This window comes from Henningerozyma blattae, chromosome 1 (genome assembly GCF_000315915.1).
Source record: "Henningerozyma blattae CBS 6284 chromosome 1, complete genome".
NCBI classification, from domain to species: domain Eukaryota; kingdom Fungi; phylum Ascomycota; class Saccharomycetes; order Saccharomycetales; family Saccharomycetaceae; genus Henningerozyma; species Henningerozyma blattae.
Genome location: NC_020185.1, coordinates 2,235,544 through 2,263,010, shown reverse-complemented (window position 1 = coordinate 2,263,010; position 27,467 = coordinate 2,235,544). Strand labels below are relative to the sequence as shown.

At 34.1% G+C, this 27,467-nt stretch overlaps 6 protein-coding genes across 6 annotated transcripts; 5 read left to right on the top strand and 1 right to left on the bottom strand.

Annotated features, from left to right (window-relative positions):
* Positions 1 to 1,623: 1,623 nt before the first annotated feature.
* PTR2 (Ptr2p) lies at positions 1,624 to 3,525 on the top strand (the record flags this gene model as incomplete). Its single annotated transcript, XM_004178171.1, has 1 exon — positions 1,624 to 3,525. One exon carries the CDS (start codon positions 1,624 to 1,626, stop codon positions 3,523 to 3,525), a length of 1,902 nt encoding a protein of 633 aa, XP_004178219.1.
* A 2,202-nt stretch (positions 3,526 to 5,727) lies between these two features.
* On the top strand, positions 5,728 to 6,264 carry UPS1 (Ups1p; the record flags this gene model as incomplete). The annotated part of the gene is made up of 1 exon (XM_004178170.1): positions 5,728 to 6,264. One exon carries the CDS (start codon positions 5,728 to 5,730, stop codon positions 6,262 to 6,264), a length of 537 nt encoding a protein of 178 aa, XP_004178218.1.
* A 1,538-nt stretch (positions 6,265 to 7,802) lies between these two features.
* Positions 7,803 to 14,252, top strand: GLT1 (glutamate synthase (NADH); the record flags this gene model as incomplete). The annotated part of the gene is made up of 1 exon (XM_004178169.1): positions 7,803 to 14,252. The coding sequence occupies one exon, from the start codon at positions 7,803 to 7,805 to the stop codon at positions 14,250 to 14,252; it is 6,450 nt and encodes a 2,149-aa protein (XP_004178217.1).
* Positions 14,253 to 15,011: 759 nt separating this feature from the next.
* PAR32 (Par32p) lies at positions 15,012 to 16,145 on the bottom strand (the record flags this gene model as incomplete). Its single annotated transcript, XM_004178168.1, has 1 exon — positions 15,012 to 16,145. The coding sequence occupies one exon, from the start codon at positions 16,143 to 16,145 to the stop codon at positions 15,012 to 15,014; it is 1,134 nt and encodes a 377-aa protein (XP_004178216.1).
* A 1,715-nt stretch (positions 16,146 to 17,860) lies between these two features.
* Positions 17,861 to 19,636, top strand: DLD1 (D-lactate dehydrogenase; the record flags this gene model as incomplete). The annotated part of the gene is made up of 1 exon (XM_004178167.1): positions 17,861 to 19,636. The coding sequence occupies one exon, from the start codon at positions 17,861 to 17,863 to the stop codon at positions 19,634 to 19,636; it is 1,776 nt and encodes a 591-aa protein (XP_004178215.1).
* A 5,280-nt stretch (positions 19,637 to 24,916) lies between these two features.
* Positions 24,917 to 26,083, top strand: RPN14 (Rpn14p; the record flags this gene model as incomplete). Its single annotated transcript, XM_004178166.1, has 1 exon — positions 24,917 to 26,083. One exon carries the CDS (start codon positions 24,917 to 24,919, stop codon positions 26,081 to 26,083), a length of 1,167 nt encoding a protein of 388 aa, XP_004178214.1.
* Between the last annotated feature and the right edge of the window lie 1,384 nt (positions 26,084 to 27,467).

Genomic DNA, 27,467 nt, shown 5'->3' with positions numbered 1-27,467 from the left:
GCGTATCGTAAATGTGTGACTTGTAACACTAAGACAATCAAGTGCAATCATAGATTTATCTTAACAAAAACAGGCCATTAACATAAGAGTATGTGTCAGTTAAGCATCAAAGTCATTTGTCGTTTAAGGAAACTATTTAACTTTGTTATCAGCATTACATCTCTTGATCAGGATTTCGCGATCTACCTTATAAAATTCTACACGCTCGACTGTAAGATCCGAAAGGCAAGGCAAGAGAAAAGAAAAATAAGGATTTAGCCTTGTAATAATACACATTGTACTTTCTTAGTCTAGGTATTTCTATGGTGCTGTGGTGCTGTGGTGGTAGAGTGGCGTAGTAGCATAGTAGCATATGCTCGCGTAAGCATTGTGTAGATCATGATACAGGAGCATACCAATATCTAGTTTAGATGACGCCATATTCCACAATTGGGCGGTGGCGGCGATCTATAGCAAGATCTCTAGAATGCTTGTAGCCATTTGGGAATGCTCTTTGCCGGAACAGGCCTTGGCCACGGCCCAGTAAATGGCCTTGAGGATGGCAAATAGCCAAGCATCATTCATAGATTTCACTGTAGATGCAGTGCTATTTTCCTAAACGAGTGAAATTTTTTAAGTTTTAACAGGTACATGTTTTCCTTTTTGTTTCGCGCCCGTTTAGGCACAGCATGCGGAGGGTCCTACGGTATTCTCGTGTAGCAGCTTTTCTGGTTTTGGTAATTGATTCCTACCAGAAGACAGCCCCATATACCGTTTACCGTTGTCATTCCTGAACCGGCATTCCTGGGCTGCTGTGAGATCGTCTAGGCAAATACCCAAATTATACCGTATCGTAACAACGTCATTGTCTATCGAGAAATTCCCGGTTTAGGTGAATCTGTCTCAAATGGTCCCAAAGAAAGCTCATAAGAATATTTTAGGAAAAAAAGAAACTGTCTTATTAAAAAATTCGCCTGTAACGGGGTTACGCTGTCACATGTTCAAGGCCTAAAACTTCACGAGGCACTGAGCTTTTTTTTCTTTTGTCAAGAGAGAGATTTAGTGGATCTTATCTACAAGACGTATACTTCTTAAATTTTTACTGAAATGTACAGTAAAAGAATGTTTATTTTAGGCTCCTTTTTGCCCCAGCTTACAGTAAGCTTCCTTTTCTAGCACACAGGCTGCTAGGGGCTTTCTTCGAAAACTCGAGCAGTTTTTTTTGAAATCGACTTACCCATCGCATTGTGATTGGAAATTATTAGATTTATGTTATCTTTGCTAAGTCTTTTTACGTAGTTGTTTCCTAGTTTTTAATTTTTTTATTTTCTATCATTTTTTTTTTTTCATTGTCTCGTTTCTTCTTTTCTGCTTATACTGAAAGAGTAAGTACGTATGTGTATGACATGTTTTGCTTGCCAGGTTTCTTCGTTTATATATAAGTATTCTGATTTTTATATTACTACTTGCTTACCAATAATAGTCGCTCTCATTTATTAACCTGTTTCATCGTGTGTAATATTGTAGAAGATTATTAGTTGATACTCGACAACAACAATAACAAAAAAACATAAACTATAGCATTTGAGATTTTCATTAATCTCATATATTTGAATTTCACTCTTTTATTTTTCATAATTCAAAATGTTTAATCTAAAGAAAAATAAATCGACAGAAAGTTTCGAGACTGAAAATGAACAAGTAAACGATGTAACCACCATCGATGTAACTGATAACAATCAAAATGTCGTTCAAATGGTCAACGGTGGCGGTGATATTGATTATATTCCAACCCAAGACGAGAAACGTGACCAAAAATTCGAAACATTCCAAGAAGATTCCTCCATTATCAATGATGAAAATGAAGTCATCACTGAAGATTTTGAAGAACCAACCGAAGAAGAATTAAGAACTTTAAAACATGTTGGTGGTAAGATTCCTCTTAGATGTTGGTTAATGGCTGTTATTGAATTAGCTGAAAGATTCTCTTATTACGGTCTTTCTGCTCCTTTCCAAAATTATATGCAAAATGGTCCAAACGATTCTCCACCAGGTGCTTTATCTTTGGATTCTTCTGGTGCCACTGGTCTTTCTTATTTCTTTCAATTTTGGTGTTATTTAACTCCTGTCTTTGCAGGTTATATGGCTGATACTTATTGGGGTAAATTCACCACTATTTGTATTGGTACTGGTATCTATATCGTTGGTATTTTCATCTTATTCATCACATCTCTTCCAAGTATTACTTCTCACAACACTGCCATGGGTGGTTTCATTGTTACTTTAATTTTGGTTGGTATTGCTACAGGTATGATTAAGGCTAATTTATCAGTTATGATTGCTGAACAAATTCCAAAGAGAAAGAGAAGAGTCATCACAAAGAAAAATGGTACTAGAGTCATTGAAGATCCAGATATCACTATTCAAAATGTCTTTATGACTTTCTATTTCATGATTAATATCGGTTCTTTGTCTGTTATTGCCACTACTGAATTGGAAGCTCACAAGGGGTTCTGGGCCGCTTACTTATTACCATTCTGTTTCTTTTGGGTTGCTGTAATTGTCTTGATCGTTGGTAACAAAACTTATATTAAAACTCCAGTTGGTGATAAAGTTATTTCCAAATGTTTCAAAGTCTTGAGAATTTTAATGAGAAATAGATTCAACCCTGATTCTGCCAAACCAGCTTTCAATCCAGATAAAAATTATCCATGGTCTGATAAATTTGTAGATGAAATTATGAGAGCTTTACAAGCTTGTAAAGTCTTTGTCTTCTATCCAATCTATTGGGTTTGTTACGGTCAAATGTTAAATAATTTCGTCTCTCAAGGTGGTACTATGGAATTACATGGGTTACCAAATGATTTCTTTCAAGCCATTGATTCTATCGCTTTAATCGTTTTCATTCCTATTTGTGAAAGATTTGTTTATCCATTCATTAGAAAATATACTCCTTTCAAACCAATTACTAAGATTTTCTGGGGGTTCACATTCGGTGCTCTTTCCATGACTTGGGCTTGTGTCTTGCAACATTTCATCTATAAAGCTGCTCCATGTTATGACCATCCATCTAAATGTGACAATGGTCCAAACCATATCCATGTTGCTTTACAAGTCCCTGCTTATTGTTTATTAGCTTTATCTGAAATTTTTGCTTCCATTACTGGTTTAGAATATGCATACTCAAAGGCTCCAGCTTCTATGAAAGCTTTTATCATGTCTATCTTTTTAGTGACAAATGCCTTTGGTGCCGCCATCGGTTGTGCTTTATCACCAGTCTCTAAGGATCCAAAATACGTTTGGTTATACGGTGGTTTAGCTGTTGCATGTTTTGTCGGTGGTTGTTTATTCTGGATTATTTTCAAAAAATACAATGATATGGAAGAAGAACTTAATAATCTTGATTTCGAAGAAGGTGATGATATGCTTGAGACTAAACATGCTGGTGATATTGAAATGATTCAACCAATCAGCAGTAGAAGATCCAGTCTAAAGAGTAACGAACTTGTTGATGAAGGTAGCATACATAGCACCAACAGATCATGATTTTAATTTATTATTCAACCAAATTTAGCATGCATTCATTTATGTCATTTCAAATCGCACAATTTCATTTCTATTTTTTTTTCCCCCCAACAATAGACTAATTCTTTAATGTTTGTTTTTTCTCTCCTCCTTCTCCTTTATTTTATTTTTGTATCATATTATCTCTATAACATTTTATTAATATATTTATTTAAAAACCCACACCTATGTATAATGTCTTGTAAAACTTTTTTTTTGTAATGCCACACAAGAACTTCAAACGATTCCAAATTGACACATTCTAATTCAATTTATAAATATGAAATAAACGAAATACCCTTTATCATTTTTCAAGAAATACCCTAAAGTTGATGCTTATAAATGAATATTTACCAAGGTTTCATAATTTGTATTTTATTTTTTACTACACTTAACTTCTGAAGATAGGAGTCAGGATTTGCTAACCCTTTTTTTCCCACAATCTTGACTACTATTACGTAGAAACAAAACATGTTATCCTTCTGTATTTGGTTTTAAACTATTACATAAGTTAGTCTTTAGCACTAGAACTGATTGTCTTATCTGTAGTCTTACTATATTGAGAAATACAAGATTACCATTTGATAGCTGTTATTTTAACAAAAAAAAATATTTCAATAATAATTAAGAATAAACTTAATTGGATGAACCGATTGACAAGTTTAGATAAGAAATGGAACGTTTTCAATAATTTAGTTAGCTTTTTTTTTTTAAGAATTCTCTAATTTAATTTAAAATTCCGTTCTAATTTTTCCCAAAACAATATTTCCAATGGGAAAATCTTTAGTTGGACGAACAAGAAATACAAGTTAAGTTTGATAAGGTTATTTATGATAGAGAGATTTGATTGGTTAAAGTTCCCATTATGATTATGTTTTTTTGTTGTTGTTGTTGTGTTTTGTAAAGGAATAATGGTTAAAATCATACCCGAGGGTATTACAAAACTTGATAGTCTTGATATAAAGAACTTGTTTGATAGTGCCAGAAAAAAAAAATCCATTCTTATTTTTGTTTTTCTTATCAATAACGAGATCCCAACAACCCATTCATCTACATGTTAATCGATTTTGGATGCCCTCTAGTGTGGATTTTTCCTTAATGGCGTTTATATTATGTATGATAACTTAGTGAAGATGTTAGCTACGTCATATAACGCGAACAATGTACTTTTTAATGCTAGTTACATTAAAGTAGTCCGTTACCGGTACAAATATAGTCTTGGTGTTGTATTTGATTTTGAGAAATAAACAGACTAATTTTTCAAAACATTGGATAAGAGATAAGAGTAGTTGTTACTACTTGATAAGCAATTGATAATTGATTTTTTACCTTTCTAAATTGCAGTAATGTAGTAGTGCGGTAATAAGCTAATGTAAAAGATGAACTCCACTACGTCATTGCTCTAGGGTTAGGCAAATGTAAAAAAAAGATAACCCAACCATAGTTCGTATCTTGAAATTGATAAAAATAAATTAATTTGTGACGCCTACTTTTTTTTTTATTTTTTTTTTAAAGTAAAAAGATTATCCAAAGATAATACGAAAGTTAATCAGGAGCATGTGATATTTAAGGACTAGAATGTTGCACAGTGGGTAGGAACAATGGTAGATGAGGTGTCATTGCAAGATGATTTTTTTGCCAAGCTCTGTTACATTTTCGTTTATTAACCGCTTGGCAGTTATGATTGAGTTCATAGTAGATGAGCAAGCTCCACCCTAACACACTCGAGCTGAGAGGGCGAGCACAATATATACATATTTATTTAGTTACACTAGCAATAGTCATTACATTTTATTTTTTTACATATTATTACAACAATATATTTAGCTAGCCTTGAGAATTTAATTACCGAAATAAGCTGTAAAGTTTAACGAAAGGGAAAAGGCATTTGTAATTTGAGAAAGCGAGCTAGGGAAAAAAAAGGAAATGGAAATGAAAAAAAATACAATAAAAAAGAGGTAGGAACAAAAAGATAATAATAACATTGTGTCGTAAACGCCAGAATCTTCAGTTGAAACAACCCAAGATATACGAAAACTCAGCATCTGTTGTGCGAAGGAGTGCTAGATAATAAGTTGAGCTAATAATTGTACATCAACATCAGAATATAGTATATAAAAGGGAGATAACGTTTGAATTTCCCCTCACATCTCACCTCGTTGCATCTCTACTCTACATCGCAAAATGGTTCTATTTCACAAGAGTACACATATATTTCAAAATGATTTCGCCACTGTTTCTTTGGCGTTTTTCAATCGATATCCCAACCCTTACTCCAAAAACGTGTTATCAACAGACACGTTAGCACAACACATCGACCCTCAAAATGGTAAATTATACAAGACGCGACTAATCAAAAAAGATGGTAAGTTGCCACGATGGATAATGCCCTTCTTGGGCAAGATCACCACGACGTATATCCTTGAGAAATCCATTGTGGATCCTATGAAATACACCATGGAAACATACATGAGTAATATCGATCATTTGAGTATTATGAGAGTGGAAGAATATACAACGTATAAATACGATAACATTAATCATAACACAATAGTCAGTAGCGAAGTGAAGTTTTCCAGTACGTTTAGAGAGGGGATCAGAAATAAGGTGGAAAGTTGGTCAAGAAACAAGTTCGATGAAAGTGTCAAGAAAAGTAGAGAAGGAATGGTTTTTGTCATGAAGAACCTCCAGATGAAATCCCAAAACATGAAGGAAGCATAATCAACTTTCTTGTCAGAACCTCGCACCTCCGCATGTCAGACTTTTATTTATTATAGACAATGGCATTACATATTCCACACAGGCCACGAAGCACACCTGCACCTGCACATCTATATACCTCTGCACTCTCGTGCCTATGTACCTGCTCCTCTGTATATAATATAGGAATGATTTTATCTAGGAATTAATTATTTATTCATACTAAAAGCACACCAACCAACAGATTAACTGACACACCCGCTCCACCAGACACCTTTTACTGTCGCCGCCACCGCCAATATTTACTGGCACACTGTCGCGCCAGCCCTAGCCCTGCAAATCGCAAACCCTAGCCGGCCTCGCAAAACCCGATTTTCATCTTTTTCTACAATCTATCATCTATTGCATCTGGTCCATCTGGCCCTTCTGTTCCACAATTTTTTTAGGCCGACATAAGCTGTTTCTTCCGTGAGGGTGAGCGGCCGTTCCACGGCGGTCCCGTTCCGGTTACCCACAAATTTCCGTTCGGCCTGTTTTCTGGCTTTCTTGGTTACTCTTACTTTCTGTCTCTTTTTGGCTAAACTGCGTCATTGCATACTCTGGCAAAATATTAAAAATTAACTACTCATCCCGCGTTGATTCATCTTGTTAGCATTCTCATTCGCGGCGCATCTCGATTCTTTGCGGGAACTTCCATATATAAGGCCCTGGTCTAACTCCGTTTGGATCGTGTTGATCTCAAAGGGACCTTTTCCCTAACAATTTATTTCCAATTCAACTTTCATTTCGTGTAAAGAATATTTGATATTAGTTTAATTTAGTCTTGGTAGTCTCTTATCTGTTGAAAGTTCCAATAGCTCACACACAGTAAAGACACGCAGTAAGCACGTTTCTCACTCCAATACAAGTAATTCCAATCTCCGTGCTTGCAGATCATATCTCATCTAGCTAGCGTTTTTGTTTTTCTTTTTTAGAAACCTAGTGTATCATTAATAACTTATTGCATCATCGCACTACTCTTTCGGAGAGTGTATCTGTTTGTTTGATTGAGGTTTGCAGAATTTTTTTTCTTCACTTTTTGACCTCTCTCTACCGTGTGTGTGCGTGTATACCAATAGAATATTGCTATTATTTTTATTTTATTCTCGTCTTTTCACATATTATTTATTTATTTTGCTGTAAAGTAGTTTGAAAAAAAAACAACAAAAAAAGAACAAAAAACGGTTTTTTTTTTATTCAATTTCCCTGCTACACTATTGCCACTATTTATTTATTATTACAGAACCAGCTTCGTCGGTATTTCTGTTGTTAACGATTTATTTATTTATTCAAGTGATTTAAACATATTCCCCCCCCCCTCCTCTTCCAGCTACTGTTTAATCCTTTACTCCCTTTTTTTTCGATCCTATTTATTAAAAAAAGAACAATATTCCAGATATTTATTTTATATTTATTTTTATTATTTATATATATTATTTTTTTTTGTTTGTTCCCCCCCAGACTTTTACATTCATAAAAATAAATTCTTATAAAAGACTAATCCTCCCTCCCCTCCTACTATGACTGTCTTAAAATCCGAATCTTTCAATCCATTAGAAGAATCTTACGAAGGTGGGAAACCATTGGATTATTCCAAAAACACAGAAACTAAATCCTGGGCCAACGTCATCCCAAACAAACAAGGGTTATACGACCCAAACTATGAAAAAGATGCCTGTGGTGTTGGTTTCGTGGCTAATTTCAAAGGGGTCCAATCCCATAAGATCGTCTCAGATGCAAAATATCTATTATGTAACATGACGCATCGTGGTGCTGTCTCTTCAGCCGGTAATGGTGATGGTGCAGGTATCCTTGTGGGCATGCCTCATGTTTTCTTCAAAAGAGAATTCAAATTAGACCTTAATATCGATGTTCCTGAAATGGGTCATTATTCTATTGGTAATATTTTCTTTAATAAAAATCAACCAATGGAAAAAATTGAATCTTTAAAATTGATTTTCGAATCGTTGGCTAAAGATCAAGATTTGAACGTCTTGGGTTGGAGAAAAGTCCCTGTCGATTCATCCATCTTGGGTGAAGTTGCTTTGTCAAGAGAACCTTTGATCTTACAACCTTTGATTGTCCCCATCGATGTCAAATTGGAAAATTTCGATTCTTTTGATGATAATAAATTCCAAAGATCCTTGTATCTTTTAAGAAAACAAGCCTCTAAAAATATCTCCTTAAATGATTGGTTCTATGCATGTTCCTTAAGTAATAAAACAATTGTTTATAAAGGTCAATTGACTCCAAATCAAGTCTATGATTATTTCCCAGACTTAACAAACGCTCATTTCGAATCCCATATGGCTTTGGTTCATTCTAGATTCTCCACAAATACTTTCCCATCTTGGGATAGAGCTCAACCGTTACGTTGGTTGGCTCATAATGGTGAAATCAATACTTTAAGAGGTAATAAGAATTGGATGAGAGCAAGAGAAGGTGTCATGTATTCTAAAACTTTTAAAGATCAATTAGATCAATTATATCCAATTATCGAAGACGGTGTCTCAGATTCAGGTGCTTTAGATAACGTCTTGGAATTATTAACCATTAATGGTGTCTTATCCTTGCCAGAAGCCATCATGTTAATGGTCCCTGAAGCATATCATAAAGATATGGATTCACATTTAAAAGCTTGGTTCGATTGGGCTGCTTGTTTAATGGAACCTTGGGATGGTCCAGCTCTTTTAACTTTCACAGATGGTCGTTATACAGGTGCCATGTTAGATAGAAATGGGTTAAGACCTTGTCGTTATTACGTCACCTCTGATGATAGAGTCATTTGTGCTTCCGAAGTAGGTGTCATCCCAATACAAAACTCTTTGATCATTCAAAAGGGCAAATTGAAACCGGGTGATATGTTCTTAATTGATACAGATGCTGGTGAAATCGTAGACACAAAGAAATTGAAATTGAAATTCGCCAAAAGAAAAGATTTCAAATCTTGGTTATCCAAAATTATTAAATTAGATGATTTGATTGAAAAATTAAATACAAATTCAACTTCTTTGAAATCTTTAAAATCCATAATCGATACTTCTCCTGAATTACCTTCCTTAAAAGTTCAAAGTGATCCACGTCTCTTAGCCAATGGTTATACTTTTGAACAAGTCTCATTCTTATTGACCCCAATGGCTTTAACTGGTAAAGAAGCTTTAGGTTCTATGGGTAACGATGCTCCCTTAGCTTGTCTAAACCAAGACCCTGTATTAGTTTATGAATATTTCAGACAATTATTTGCTCAAGTGACAAACCCTCCAATTGATCCAATTCGTGAAGCAAACGTCATGTCTTTGGAATGTTATGTTGGTCCACAGGGAAATCTATTAGATATGGAATCAGAACAATGCAATCGTTTATTATTAAAATCTCCTATTTTACGTTGGAACGAATTTAAAGCCTTAGAAAATATTGAATTGATTCATCCTTCTTGGACTATTGGTAATATCGATATCACTTTTGATAAATCAGAAGGTTTATTAGGTTATACTGCTGCCATTGATCGTATTAATAAAGAAGCTAGTAATTTAATTGATGAACGCAAGAAAATACTTATTTTGTCTGATAAAAAAATGGGTCCTTCTAGAATCTCTGTATCTTCATTAATCGCAGTTGCTTCAGTACATCATCATTTAGTAAGAAATAAACAACGTTCAAATGTTGCCATTATTTTAGAAACTGGTGAAGCTAAAGAAGTTCATCATTTCTGTGTATTATTAGGTTATGGTTGTGATGGTATTTATCCATATTTGGCCATGGAAAGTTTAGTTAGAATGAATAATGAAGGTTTGATCCGTAATGTTCAAAATGATGATATCAATCTAAATGAAAATACTTTATTAGATAACTATAAGCATGCTGTTGATGCAGGTATATTAAAAGTCATGTCTAAGATGGGTATTTCCACATTAGCTTCTTATAAAGGTGCTCAAATCTTTGAAGCTTTAGGTGTTGATAATTCAGTCATTGATTTATGTTTCACCGGTACTGCTTCAAGAGTCAACGGTGTTACTTTTGAATTTATTGCCCAAGATGCATTCTCCTTACATGAACGTGGTTATCCTTCAAGACCTGTCGTTTCAAGATCTGTCAATTTACCAGAAAGTGGTGAATACCATTATAGAGATGGTGGTTATAAGCATGTTAATGATCCAACTGCTATTGCCTCTTTACAAGATTCTGTTACTAATAAGAACGAAACTGCTTGGAGAATGTACGTCAAAAAGGAAATGGAAGCCATTAGAGAATGTACTTTGAGAGGTTTACTAAGGTTAGATTTCGAAAATTCTACTCCTATTCCACTTGACCAAGTTGAACCTTGGACTGAAATCGCTAGAAGATTCGCTTCAGGTGCTATGTCTTATGGTTCCATTTCCATGGAAGCCCATTCCACTTTAGCCATTGCCATGAACCGTTTGGGTGCTAAATCTAATTGTGGTGAAGGTGGTGAAGATGCTGAAAGATCTCTTGTTAGTCCAAATGGTGACACTATGAGATCAGCTATCAAACAAGTTGCCTCCGCTAGATTCGGTGTCACTTCACATTATTTATCTGACGCTGATGAAATCCAAATTAAAGTTGCCCAAGGTGCTAAACCTGGTGAAGGTGGTGAATTGCCAGCTCATAAAGTTTCTAAAGAAATTGCCAAGACTAGACACTCTACTCCAAATGTCGGTTTGATTTCTCCTCCACCTCATCATGATATTTATTCCATTGAAGATTTGAAGCAATTGATTTATGATTTGAAATGTGCTAATCCAAGAGCTGGTATTTCTGTTAAATTAGTGTCTGAAGTTGGTGTTGGTATTGTTGCCTCAGGTGTGGCTAAAGCTAAAGCTGATCATATTTTGGTTTCTGGTCATGATGGTGGTACTGGTGCTGCTAGATGGACTTCAGTCAAATATGCAGGCTTACCTTGGGAATTAGGTTTAGCTGAAACTCATCAAACTTTAGTTTTGAATGATTTAAGACGTAATGTTGTCGTTCAAACTGATGGTCAATTAAGAACTGGGTTTGATATTGCCGTCGCAGTTCTATTAGGTGCAGAATCATTTACATTGGCTACTATCCCATTAATTGCCATGGGTTGTGTTATGTTAAGAAGATGTCATTTGAACGTTTGTGCAGTTGGGATTGCTACTCAAGATCCATACTTGAGATCTAAGTTCAAAGGTCAACCAGAACATGTTATCAATTTCTTCTACTATTTGATTCAAGATTTAAGAGAAATTATGGCTAAATTAGGTTATCGTACCGTTGATGAAATGGTTGGTCATTCCGAAAAATTATTAAAGAGAGATAATGTTAATCCAAAGGCTTTGAATATTGATTTAGGTCCAATTTTAACTCCAGCTCATGTCATCCGTTCTGATGCTGAAACTAGATTTACCAAAAAGCAAGAAATGAAATTACACACTCGTCTAGAAAATAAATTAATTGATGAAGCAGAAATTACTTTAGACCGTGGTTTACCTGTTACTATTGATGCTAAGATTGTCAATACCGATCGTGCATTGGGTTCTACTCTATCTTATAGAATTTCCAAGAAATTCGGTGAACAAGGGTTACCAAAGGACACTGTCGTTGTGAACATTGAAGGTTCTGCTGGTCAATCATTTGGTGCCTTCTTGGCTCCTGGTATTACTTTCATCCTAAATGGTGATGCTAACGATTATGTTGGTAAAGGTTTATCTGGTGGTACTATTGCTATTAGACCACCAAAGGATTCTTCATTTAGAAGTGATGAAAATGTCATTGTTGGTAATACTTGTTTCTACGGTGCTACTTCTGGTAATGCCTATATCTCTGGTTGTGCTGGTGAACGTTTCGGTGTACGTAACTCTGGTGCAAACATTGTCATTGAAAGAATTAAAGGTAATAATGCTTTCGAATATATGACTGGTGGTAGAGTTGTTGTTTTAAGTCAACTAGAATCATTGAATGCATTCTCAGGTGCTACTGGTGGTATTTCTTACTGTTTGGTATCAGACTTTGATGATTTCGATGGTAAGGTTAATAAAGATACTGTAGAATTAGAAGATTTATCTGATCCAGTTGAAATCGCTTTAGTTAAGAATATGATTCAAGAACACGTGAACTTAACTGATTCTAAATTAGGTGCTAAGATTTTGAATAGCTTTAACTATTACTTGAAAAACTTTGTGAAGGTAATTCCAACTGATTACAAGAAGGTTTTAATTAAAGAAAAAGAGAACTTGGCAAAACAAAAACAAAAGGAAGCTGAAGCATTCTTGAATAAACTTCAAAGAAATAATAACCATGAAGAAATGGATGCTACAAACGGTGAAGTAAAGAGTTTATTGTCTGCTAAAGTTCAAGCTCAAAATTCAGCAGTATCCAATAATTCTACATTGAAAGAACCAAAATTAGTTGATTTAGAAGATGCTATTCCTGATCAAGAAGCTAATGAAAAGAAAATTGAAAAGTTGGAAAAATTACGTGGTTTCATGACATATCAAAGACGTCAAGAAAAATATAGACCTGCTAAAGCAAGAGCTAAGGATTGGGATGAATTTACAGCGCCATTATCTAAAAAGGAATCAAGAATTCAAGCTGCAAGATGTATGGATTGTGGTACTCCTTTCTGTTTATCAGACACTGGTTGTCCAGTTTCCAACATTATTCCTAAATTTAACGACTTAATCTTCAAGAATGAATGGAAACTAGCTTTGGATAAGTTATTAGAAACTAACAATTTCCCAGAATTTACTGGTAGAGTTTGTCCAGCTCCATGTGAAGGTGCTTGTACTTTAGGTATTATTGAATTGCCAGTTGGTATTAAATCAATTGAAAGAATTATTATTGATAATGCTTTTAAGAATGGCTGGATTAAACCAAATCCACCATCTCATCGTACCGGTAAGACTATTGGTATTATTGGTTCTGGTCCTTCAGGTTTAGCTTGTGCTGATCAATTGAATAAAGCGGGTCATAATGTTGTTGTTTATGAAAGAAATGACAGATGTGGTGGTTTACTAATGTACGGTATTCCAAATATGAAATTGGATAAATCTGTGGTACAACGCCGTATTGATTTATTAAAGGCAGAAGGTATCGAATTTATGACTAATGTTTCCATTGGTAAGGATATTTCTGTTGAAGAATTAAAAGAACAGCATGATGCTGTCGTGTTTGCCATTGGTTCCACCATTCCAAGAGATTTGCCAATTAAGGGTCGTGAATTAAAGAATATTGATTTTGCTATGTCATTGTTAGAAAAGAATACTAAAGCTTTATTAAACAATGAACTTGAAGTTGTACGTGAGCAAATCCAAGACAAGAGAGTTATTGTTATTGGTGGTGGTGATACTGGTAACGATTGTTTAGGTACTTCTGTTAGACATGAAGCTAAATCTGTTGTTAATTTCGAATTATTGCCACAACCACCACAGGAAAGATCTAAGGATAATCCATGGCCACAATGGCCAAGAATCATGAGAGTTGATTATGGTCATGCGGAAGTTAAACAACATTATGGTAAAGATCCAAGAGAATACTGTATTTTATCTAAGGAATTCATTGGTAATGAAGAAGGTGAAGTCACCGGTATCAAGACAGTCCGTGTTGAATGGAAGAAATCTGAAAGTGGTGTTTGGCAAATGATTGAAATTCCAAATAGTGAAGAAACTTTTGAAGCCGATATTGTACTATTATCTATGGGGTTCATTGGTCCTGAATTATTATCCGATGATAATATTAAAAAGACTAAGAGAGGCACTATTGATACCTTAGAAGACTCTTCTTATTCCATTGATGGTGAAAAATTATTCGCTGCAGGTGATTGTAGAAGAGGTCAATCTTTAATTGTTTGGGCCATACAAGAAGGTAGAAAATGTGCAGCGTCTATCGATACATTCTTAATGGGCAATACCTACTTACCAAACAATGGTGGTATTGTTAAACGTGATTATCAATTATTGGAAGAACTAGCCGCTAAAGTTAATTAGGCAATGTGTTTAATTATTTCATCTTTTTTTATTTGATTTTCTTTACCATTTCTTTGCATCTTACCATTGTAGCATTCTCGTTTGTATCATAAGAATCAATTTGTATATTTAGTTTTGTATATAATATATATATACTGTACTCAAAGTTTTCCCTATTTTTATTTGATATCTATAAAAAAATAAATCTATTTACAGATAATGATTATCACATGCTATTACACGAGGTATGTGTAGAATTCCTTTTTGATGATTTCTTTACATTTCAATTACAATACTTAATAAGGAAACAAGTAGCATCACAGTTGGAATCTCGGAGTTTCATAGCTGAATGTAAGATTCTTAAATATAAATATTTACAAAATCGAAAATCGAAAATTGGCATGCCGTGTATACTAAACTAGGAAAATAGGAATTGGGAAGTCAATTGTTATTTCCATCGGATAAAAGGTGATCGATACACACTGGGGTAATTCTTATGTATATATAAAAAAAAAAAAAGAAAAAAAAGAAAGACAGAAAAGAAAATCATCTAATTAAACAAACAGAAATAAAAGATATTAAATTATTATAGAAGTATTACAAAACGAATATTAAGTAAATGAATGTCATTAAATTGTATGGGACTGGGTATTAAACCACAAGCCAGTTAGGAAACAAAGAAGATTAATCTTTTTAAATGAAGAATTAATATACAATGGTTATATTGCTACGATTAGTGTAATTTTTTTTTTGAAAAAGAAAAAAACAAAAAAAAATATATCATGAAATAATGCAAGAATAATTCTGTTGCTGTTGCTTCTTTTTCTTTTTAGAGTTTTTAGAGTTAACGCCCATTGTTAAATTAGATTGAATATTATGGATAGTGGAATTTGATTTATGGGTGGAAAGTGCAGGTGAAACGTGAGAACCACTAGCATGAGGCGTTAAAATGTTACCAGCACCCCCTCTACCAATTGAAACAAACCTAGGTGGGGATTGATTTCTCGTATGAGTTCTAGTTAACGATTTAGTTCTACTTATTCTGGAAGTAGTTGGGTGAGGTTTATGTTTATGGTGAGGTTTATGATGGTGTGAGCCTTTATGAGAATTTGGATGGTTTTTATTACGGGATTGATTCTGGGTATTTGTATTTGATAGAGCTGCATTCTGTTGATCAATTCCATTGATATCGATGATATCTGAATCTACATCTGAATTTGAAGCAGATCCTGAACTGGAACAAGAACTGGAACTGGAATTTGAGCTAGAATTGGAAACCAAATCATTACAATCGATAGTATCTTCATCAATTGGATAGTCCAGACTATTTTGTCTAGAATCTATAGAGGCATCTACATCTTGGGCCTTTCTGGTTAATTTTGGATCAACATTTCTCCTCATATTACCAGCACCGCCTCTCCCAGTTGAAAAGACATTTTGTACAATTACAGGTGTTTGAGAACCTTGTGGGACTTCCTTTGGTGCATTTTTTGAATTTGAAGTATAAATATTACCTGCACCACCTCTACCTATGGAAACTTTAAAATTTTGAGGGTCAATTGATTTACTTGGATGAATATTATTTTTGTTTTTATGAGCATTATGTGTATGAGGATAAGCGTGGGAATGAGAACGAGCATGAGAGTGAGATCTTGAATGGGAATGAGAATGAGAATGACGATGAGAAGGTACTCTAGATTGAGAACGAGAATGAGAACGTGTATGTTTAACTCTATTCCGCGTCAACGAACGAGAATGTCTATGCTCTCCCTTTTCATTATCATTGCCACTATTGCCACTAGCTTTCCGTACTCTTTCTCTTATATGGTGAGGCTCGTTATTAATGGTAGTATCATGATATTTGACATGCAACTCTTTCTCATTAATAGAGTCGTCAATGAAATTAGCAGTCATAAATTATATTATAAAAATTAAGTTAAAGTGTTTTAAGTTAAATGGTACTCTAAACCTGTGAGAATGGATGAAACGGCGGAAAAATTATATTAACCTTATATACTTACAGCAAATAAATATCAACACGATATTTCAAACCAATTAAGAAAAAAACAAAGTTCATTCAATCTGTAATCAGATTTGTATCACAGCCAAGCCAATAAAAAAAAAGAAGTTAATTTTTAGAATGAGTAATCGAAACGAAAAATTACCTATTGTATGTTGAGTTAATTACAATGGAGAGAATATAAGTTAAGAGGTTGAATTAATTACGATGAACAAGAAGGTAATAAAGTAATATGCATAAACATCGAACGCAATGTTATGTTTTTTTGGATTTTTTCTGATTTTTTTTTTCGCATCTATGGGGGCATGTGTGATTTGTGATTAATTGACCATTCGGAATTACCTCAATACTAGGTCATCCATCCATCAATCACACTTTGGTTTATTAGGGGACCCTCCAGACTCATGGTCCTAAGAGATCATTGGCTCACATAAAGAGTAAAAAAAACAGATACACTTCATCTCCAGACCGGGAACGTGCACGCGCACTCGTACACGCACACGAAACAGACGGTGAGTCAAGTCCTTCTTTACCAGCGTGTGACACATCATCCCTCTCCTATTAGCTATTAGATGAGAGCCACAGTTGAACGGACATAGACGAGCGCAATCCCCTGGAATGCCGAACGCGTGCTCGTTTGTGACAACACCTCCAGTTTAACCACGACAAAAATAGAACACACAACGCAAGTTGGCATCCGCTGTGGGGAGACACTACAAGATTCAGATGACACGAAACAAATAAAAAAAAGATAGAAAAGAGAGGGACACAAAATTTAACTCAAAGCAATTTATGCCTACTTTACAGAACCTTGTAGTCCTGTGACCTTATGGACTATATAGTTGTGATAGGACAAGATGTTGTAGTGGTCTTGGTACTTAAATTGATCCTCTAATCACTGGACCGACTGGCTAGGGGTCAACAATACTTAAAGTAATGGAGTCTCGTCTTTGTGTACAAAAAAAAAAGACAAGACGGATCGGTAAACTAGGTTGTTACAAGAGAGGTGTCTCATAATGGCCATAGTCGCGGAATCGAATAAACAGAATTGGTTGGTGCCATTCTTGGCGTGCGTTTAAGGGTATTGCTCAGTACTTGTTAGATCTTCAGATACTTCTTTTTTGAACACTAGTGGGATGGGCTTACTTTCCGTCCGCGCGAGTTGTGGATCTATTGGACGATGTCCAGTGTTCTTCATATGGGTCTCCTACCTGTTCTGGTAAAGGATATGGGGTAACTCTAGGAACTCGCCGATATAACACATACCCACTCAAATTTTGTGGGCAATAAAATTCGATTAGAACTTGAGCTAATTTACAGATATTTTCAGTTGCAATTGGGAGTGGGATAGTATGTTTCTTTATTCATATATATATATATATGTATTGATGACGTTTCAGATTTGACGATTGGCTGACTTGTTGAAAAAGGATGTGATGGGGTTTACAAGGATACTGAATAATAAACTAGATGTGTGTTTAAAATCTTATTCTTAAGAAACATAAATTTCAATACATTTCCAAACACTACAAAAGATACGAAAAGTGTATACCACAAAAATAATAATATACTGAAAAAAAACTCTACAATTGACAAAATTTGTTTCAATATGTCAAAGTATAATTTGATTTGGAAACAATCTACACAATCATTATTACGAACAATTAACCCTATTAAAAGGGCTATACCTTTCACTTATAAAAGATTCAATTCATCATCTATTAATAAATCTTTTGCAATTAAAAAAAACAATTATAATGCTTATATTGGTGTAGTAACAATTTCACTTGGTATTATTGCTTACACCACTGTTACGAAATCGATCTCGAACGATGAAGAAGTTGAACCAGAAAAGAGAACTAAGTTCCCACTAGTAGATCATCCTTCAATTATCAGATTGGGTCAATTGGACTCTCCGGAATACTGTACCGATGAAGAAACTTTATTAAAAGTGTTTACTCAAATTAAATCGATATTACAAAACGATCCTGAAAATTTCACAGAAACTGTAAATGATCTGAAATCTCATTCAGATACCTATTTCAATACTCACCATGCTACGGCAAAACAAGTTCCAGGGTTAGTTACGTTCCCCAGATCTACAAATGAAGTCTCGCAGATCATGAGATTATGTCACAAGTTCAAAATCCCTGTAATCCCCTTTTCGGGAGGCACATCAATTGAAGGTCATTTCTTACCTACCCGTGGACATTCCACAGTTATTATCGATTGTTCCAAATTTATGAATAATATCATTAAATTGAATAGGAAAGATTTGGATGTTCAAGTGCAGCCTGGTGTCTCGTGGGAAGATCTGAATGATTATTTAGCAGATTATAATTTGATGTTGGGAATTGATCCTGGTCCAGGTGCACAAATAGGTGGTTGTATTGCCAACTCGTGCTCTGGTACAAATGCATACCGTTATGGTACTATGAAAGAGAATGTAGTTAATTTAACTGTGGTGTTACCAGATGGGTCCATTATTAGAACTCGTGGGAATGGTAGACCAAGAAAATCAAGTGCAGGCTATAATTTGAATGGGTTATTTGTTGGGAATGAAGGTACTTTGGGGATAGTGACACAAGCTACTATCAAATGTCATGTGAAACCCAAATTTGAAAAAATTGCTGTAGTATCCTTCCCCACTGTGGGGAATGCTGCAGCATGTGCTAGTGCATTAACAGAACATGGTATCCAATTGAATGCTATGGAATTATTGGATTCTGATATGATGAAGATTATTAATCAAACAGGTCAAACATTCAGATCCGATTGGGCTGAATTACCAACCATGTTTTTCAAGATTGGTGGTATGACTCATCAAATTGTAGATGAGATGGTCAAGCAATTACAAAAGATAGCTACAGAACATGAATCGAATAAATTTGAATTTTCTACTAGTGAAGAAAATAAATTAGAATTGTGGGGGGCCAGAAAAGTGGCGTTATGGTCTGTCATTGATGCTGGTAGACAACAAGATGACCGTGCAAGGTTATGGACCACTGATGTAGCAGTACCATTATCTCAATTCTCCACCGTTATTGATCAAACAAAGGAAGATTTAAGAAAAAGTAAGTTACTAAATGCCATGGTAGGCCATGCTGGTGATGGTAATTTCCATGCATTTATCATCTACAACAATGACGAAGAATTCCAGACTTGCAAACAATTAGTGGAGAGAATGGTCTATAGAGCGTTGAAAGCTGAAGGTACATGTACGGGTGAACATGGGATCGGGATCGGTAAGCGAGAATACCTCGAAGAGGAACTGGATCAAGAGACGATCGGATTGATGAGAAACATAAAGCTGGCCATCGACCCAGAAAGGATTTTAAATCCTGATAAGATCTTCAAGATCGACCCACAAGAACCAAGTGAGTAGCGGCGAATGAACGAATGAGTGAGAGGGGCAGAAAGTGATATGTATGTGACCATGTTTATAATCAACCATAATAATATTAAGCTAGTATTGGTTACTCCATCAGCAGCTGGCTGTGCTCTACTTCTGCTTTTGCTTTTGTTTTTGCTTCTGCTTCTGCTTCTGCTTCTGCTTTTGCTCTGGAGTATGTCTTATTTAGCTATCGCTATACGGGACTTTTCTTTTTCTTTTTTGCTCTTCTTTTCTATAATAACATCTTCTCCTCATGCTTCCAGGCAAATGCACATGCATAGATACATGTGCTTGCATGTATTTGTATGAATTTATATATTCTTATATATTGAATTATCCATATCGGACAAGTCCATATATTATTATCACGAATCTAGTAGTCGTGGGTGGTCACCCCACGGAGACGAATGCTACAACCCTGACTGTGCCTCTGGTAACCCTGGCCACACTTTGTGTAACCCTGACTGCCTCCTCTCTGTGAGCTAACTCTCCTAATCTTCTATCCGGCTCCGGCTGGGCACCGGAACTGTGGCTCCGTCTAGGACTTAACCGTCTAACGCCGACGGGACACAGTACACGGAGCTCCTTTCTTTTTACGGTCACTAAAATGGTTAATGAGCCATTAGTGATGGCTTATCAAACCAAACCCTATTGTATGTGGTTGTAAGATAATATACTACAGTTGGTTAGAAAGCATAGTAACAGCATATTAACCCACGACTCACCTATCTCATATCTTAGCTTTTTGGAGGTTCCATAGCCTTTCCTCTATAGTCTTGCATCGTCCCCCATTTACTTCTCTTAGAAAAGTCTCAGCCTTTTGTTTATGCTTGTGTTTGCAGTTTAGGGACTGAAAAGTTCTTGGGGCCTCAGTATAAATTACACATACTCATGAGCCCAGATGAGTCTGAATATATATATAAGTAAAGCTGTTGTGTTGGTACTCAATCTTGCTCTAACAACTGACATCAATTTTTTTGCTTGGTTCCGTTCTATCGTTAAGTATATTATATATATATATATATATATCTATATTTCACTCCTTATACCAACATACACATTCCTTTATTTTACAGTTACGATATTGTTTTTACTTACAATACTCAAGATTACAGTTTTGTCCACACATCTATATTCCACATATTTTACAGTTCCCATTTAATACCTTCATTCAGACATGATCTCAAGAACAATCTCGAGAACTCGCCCAAGATCCACTCAGATTTCGAAAAAGAGTAGACCTTCTACTTTGAAGGCTAAACAGATAATATACATTTCAATGCCCTATAAAACAGACGTGACTACTATAGCCGTCAAGAAAGAAAAAGAAAAGGCTAATGAGAGAGAGGCTGCAAAAGAAGCTACATGATTGACCCCTCAGTATTAGAACGCCGATACCCTTAACTAAGTGTTACGGATTTTTTAAAAAAAAAGACCCCATAGTGTACCGTTTCGAAACTCGCATATTTAAGACTATGCTATAGCATACGACATTTTGAGTCATTGTACTGAAGCTTGCATGATCAAGAAAATAATGTAAGTGTACCATTTTTTTTCGTCCAGCTTACAAGAGAGCTGTGTGTTTTTTTTATCTTTTAATTTTGTATTTTTTTTGGTTAGTTTTTTTTTTTGTCTAGTGCAATACTAAATAACCTATAAGTGCTCAGCATATAGTTATAGTGTTTTTATCTTCTTTAGTATACTTTTTTTTTATTGTATAGGTGTAAAGAACTCTTTTCAATCGCAATCACTTTATCGTTTGTTTCCATTGTTACCTAAAACGTAGAAGGTATATATGGAAGATTAATTGTCATTCCTAATTAGGCAATGCAATGCGAAATTCCTGTTGTTGGTTTTTTTGCATCTCCTTTTTCTTCTCACTCGCGTCGCTACGATCGACCAAAACAAGTATTCCGGTTAAATACATTTTTTGTTATTATAATGTTACTGAACTGTTGCTCATAACCGTACAGGTATGATTACTATATGTTTTTAAAGACCACAGCAAATCTCCACAAATCCCCCCAATTGGAATACTACTTTTGTGTCCAATTCGCTTCTTGGTTGTTTCTAACTCCATAATGCATTATTATCTAATGATTTTTCATAAAAAGCTCCACATCTAATCTTCATACTAATCCAAATTAGGAAATTTAGAAATGTATCCCACTTGCTTCCCAGTTATTTCCAGGACCATATGCATATCATTATATAATTTTTCATAAGCTCCAAGAAAATTTCTTTACGAATCCGAATTAGGAAATCGAAATTTGTGTTCCATCGGTTTATCAGTTGTTTCTCAAGCCGAACTATATTTTTCCTCAAAATGAGTTTTTTAGCACCTATTTTGGATATTCAAAGAGTATAGTATTATTTTGTTGCTTGTTTGTTACTCACAGCCATTCTTTTGAAACTAGGACGTTTGAACGACGGTTATTGTAATTTACCTCATTGGGCAAAATAAAGTTTCTGGTTTGTAGTGTATTTGTTTCTCCCTTCCGTGGTTTTCTAAACAGTCCAAATATTAACAGCCAGAAAAATCCATTTTAAAAAAAGAAACAGCCGAGGTATGTAAAACGGGGTGAAATAGGAGTTATACCCAATTACATATTATGTTAATATTACTGGGTAAGCCAATTATGTTTAGCCCAAATGCTAGTTTAACATTCTCTTAGGGCTAATGTACTTTGATTAAATAAGTATTTGAATTAAATACAAAAAAGAAACTTTTTGGCAAGCCTCTAAATAAATAGATTCCTATACATTAATCTTTGTAATTTTTTTCTTCCTACATTGAGTGCAAAAAAAAATTAGCTTATTAATAAGTACATATATAATATATATACAGAAATATATTCTATGCACAAGCATTCCTGCTTCTTTTACTGTCATCTACTCCCACTTGTTCTTGTCAGGGTCCAGTTTCCTCGAGTTCTTAATGCCGTCCTCCGCGATCGACAAACCCGATCATTAGGCACGCCATACGATCGTGTAAAGACGGATTAGTGGCAGAGACAGAAATATCGGTTTCGGGAAACTTTTGAGTAGCACATAAGAAACAATATACATTGCCATGTTACAATGCAAAGATATTAGAGTGAAAAATTGGAACAACTTGTCTAACTTTGTTTTTAAATATGCCATTTATTCGAAAATTCTTGAAGTATTTATAAAATCCTTTCCCTTTACGACAAGTGGTAGTTGGAATAAGCATTTAAATATAACAGTGAGGTAAATAGTATTACTTGGCTTGTTTTAATAATTCATATATAGTGGCAAGATTTTTTCTTTTAGATGCTCTCCCATAGCTAAATAGCGTATATAAATAAACCTACATTAGGTTATACAAAGGGATTCTGTTAAAATACTGAGAAATGAAGGTTATATTAAAAAAAAATCACAAAGTAGGTAATAATTTACGTTCAATAAAATCAAAAGTTGTAAAATGATTAATTTGGGAAGTTTGATAATGGGAGGAGCTTATTTTTATTTTTCTATGGTGTATTATTTTTATTAGGCAGAACTTTTTTTAAATTACTTGAATAATTGTCAATATATAAATCTACACCAAAAAAACCTAAAAAACAACCAAATACCAAAATTGAATACATTTTTCAAACTTTTTATACGATATTAGAATCCTTTTTATTCGTATTATTGTCGGTCATAAGTTAGAGAATAACTCTTATTCTTAGTATATCCTGTAGTAGTTACAGGATGTACTCCATTTGACGACAATGAATTATCCAATTAGAGTTTTGACCAGCGATTGGATTGCTCGAAATACTTGTGCTCATCATTTAATATCTTTGTTAAGTGGTTTGTTGAATAATATTTATGTCTAATTAGTACAGAAAAATCTCCTTACTTATTTAGGAAAGAGAATATCTATAATTGACCAGCGGTCGAACTGTTCAAAATATTGTTGCTCATAGTTTAAATCTTAGTTATTATATTATTATTTTAAAAAATCTCCTTGCTTCTTTCGAAAGGGAATATATAATATATACAGGATATACAATGAACCGTTATAAACTTTTGGGATATTTTCGTGGTAATTTATACTCCAAAAAATGGACAGAGTCACCATCAACGAGTTGGTGGTCTGATATTAAAATGGAATCTATCACATCCTAATTCCTCCTTAATATTATTACCTGGGTGTTTTTAGTAGTAAGGCCACGTATGCTTAATATATGTTGGATTATTAATTATATTAAGTTGTTATTAGTTGTTCTATAAAGCCACAATTACGACTAAATTCATGCTTTATTAGCTATTAACACAAACCAACGACTTATGACACAAAATGCCACAGCTCTGACATACCGCCTATAAACCAAACATCATTAATAAAAAGTATTATTTGATAATGCTTCAAAAGTTACTGTTGATACTGGCTTGGTTAATGTATCCGCTATATTGTCTTTGGTCGGGATGTAATAAACTTGGAGATTTTTATTCTTGACTTCGTCTCTTAGCCTTATGGCCTTTGATCCAAAAAATCTATTGCGGAATTTTTTATCGTCGTCAGTTGTTATCAATGATATTGTAGGTTTAGAATCAGTAATGACGGAGCATATGACTTCATCATCAGATAATTGTCTAATCAGTTCTTTTAAGCAAAACAGTGTTGGAATAGCTTCAGCAACAGCGACCAGTTCAGCTTCGGACAATGATGTGCATCTTAGTGAAGCTGTAGTTGATTTATCAGTGATAATCTTATCATTAAGTAGATAGAAGCGACCAATTTGAGATTTGTACCCTTCCTGAGCGGCAAATGATGCATCCGTCAAAGCATCTAATTCAATAGTATGTGAGTTTTGTTTTGAGCATTGCAACTTATCGGACTTGTGATCCCATAAGTATTGAACCAGTTGTCTGGCAAGCTTTTTAACTTTCTTAGATGGATAAAGTGTATATTTTGCTAAAACATTCACATAATATAGTATGCTATAGATGAATTCGAAACCAACATAAGAGCAATAGCCGACAATTATACAACAAACCACTTAACTAAGTTATTTTACAATGAGCACAAATATTTTGAATAGTCCGACCGCTGGCCAGTTATTCAGTCCCTTTGCTAAAACCCATTTTTTAAACTCCGAATATCTATATATATTTTTTTTTTCAATCTAGTGAAAATATTAGATTGAGAAGAAAAAACACTTAGGAAAATGGAAATGTAAGTGTAAAAAAGGATTATGTAAAAACAACAATAACAACTACAACAACAACAACACAATTGCAGAAATTTAATTTCAAGTAATGAAAAACATCAGTACGTTACACATCCAACCTGATTTTAATGAGTCTATTCAACAAGGTGAAAGCTTTTATTTAAATATTGACATAGATAGTAATACAATTGATGAGATAAATTTTGAAAAGACGAATGAGAACGAATATTCCTCGACAAACGACCTCAATATAAGCTTCAAAAAAAGTAAAACCAATTTATTTGAAACTAAGATAAATGATTTTAATTATGAATTTCAAACTGGTCAAGAATTTAAATTTGCACAGTTAAAGGAAGATCCAAACCAAGATATTAACGTCACTTCCATTGATGGTACCAATGATAAGATAGTTGTTGGAGATAGTGAAGGGAATATAGAGATCTTAAACAATGACAATACTTCGAAAGATAAAATTAGTTTTACTGAATCGTTAGTGATCCCACAAGCACATTTTTCTGGTATTACTAAAAGTAAAATATTTCCAAGTGGCGTTGTTCTTTTAACTGGTTCTATTGACATGTCAATAAATATATTTTCTATGACAGATGGTTCCAATCCAAGGACTTTTAAGGGACATTCTAAAAGGATTAATGATCTTGATATGATTGAAAGAGGTAAAAACTTTATTTCATGTTCAGATGATGGTACCATAAGATTATGGGAATGTAGCAAAGGTGTTTGCGAAAAAGTTATAAATAGATTCGAGAACCCATATGATGGCGTCACTTCCATTAGAGTTGATCCATTAAATAATCAGATAATTTACGGTAGTTATGAAAGTGGTGTTGTTGTTGGATATGATTTGCGTGCCATTAAAGATAATAAGATTAAACAATTGAATAGTGAATTTATGAGTTCATGTATTGGTGTAGAATTGTTGAATGACAATTATATTTTAACTGGGTATGAGGATGGTATTTTATGCAAATGGGATAAACGTAAAGATTGTGAAATTATTGAAAGTATTAAGATTTGCGAAAATTTACAGAAGATTAATATGATTGATGAAACTAGAATAATTACAAGTGACTTAGATTCAACAACGATGTTAAATATTGGCGAAAGTGTAGATAAGATCCGTTATTTGGTGGATGAACAAGATAGAGGATGTAATGACACATGGTATAACAAGAATACTATGGAACTGATGACCGTGGGTAAATATAATAAGTTTACCATTTATAATCAGCTCTGAAACTTTATCCAGAGGTTAAACATTAGCATATAAGAGTATATAAGAGGGTGATTCTGGGTTCGTTTAACTTTACGATTCAGATACCGCATAGAGATCAACTAATTTAGCAAATAAAGTAAATCAGATGAATAATATAGAGAATTCCAAATGACATGATTCTATTTTCTAATTTTCCTATCATTCAAGCCATGTTTCTTATTTCGCACACTCCGAGATTAACAGGGGTTAGGACCAAACAAAAAGGGAACCGGTTGTTAAGCAAAGAAATAGATGTCGGCTGGTAAAGTGATTAGCCCACTTTTTCTTTTTAAGTACTTCTAAATGTAATTTACCCAAGTAGAATTGATGAATGTAACTTCTGAATGTAGTATTAATAGTGTCTGTACTGATTATGATTACAGACAATGTTATGTAATGACTAGGATGTTTATCTGGGGACAGGGATCATCTGGAGATTTGGAGATCTGGGGAAAGAAAGAAACAGAAATGTTAATTCTAGAGCTTGCTTTTAACGCACACACACACACACACACACACATATATATATATATATATATGCATATAATATTGAATTCACAAGGAAAGACGTTGAACTAAGTAATGTCAAAATCATGCTCTGTAGATATTTGAATTAAAAAAAATATTGAGAAATAGAAAAAAAGAAGTACATGTTCAAAATACCCTGAAAATTAATTATGAATGGCAAGCTATTGCTTTGATAAATCTTGGAAAGTGTCAGCATTCTCAATCACTGATTTAGAATACATTCTGACTTCAGGTATAAAGATAGAGCTTGTCAAACTGCTCGAAGGGGTTAGTTTTGTTTTGATTTAAACTTGTATGCCCACGCAAATATCTTGTAAAAAAGTGGGCATATTATTGAACTTTAAAATTGTTAGAGGAGGAGTTTTTCAAACAAATATGATTTCAAAACAAAACGTTTTGGATTTTACAAATAAATTTTCAAGGAAATTCGCTCGGATCATTGTCGAGATGAGTAAAAGTACGAATAAATATGCACGTATTATTTAGAAGAGGTCAAAGTTACATAGTAATCAAGTACCAATTTAAATTAATTACTGGATTGAACAGAAACAGAGAAATAATAATAATAAGAGTGATACTACAACACGATGACGACATAAAAGGACAAATCTAATATGATGATGCGTTCCTAGGAAAAAAAAAGTACTGGTCAATAATCATTTGTAATCAATTAAATTATGAAAGGGAGTTGAAAAAAAAAAGAAGAATATTTTTGCAATTGATAATTAACCGAAAACGTTCGTATATTGAATATTTAGTCCTGAGAAAAAAAAAAAAAATTAATGATACAAGATCGAAAAAGTAGCAATAAGCCGAAAACAATGAACCGAGACCTCAA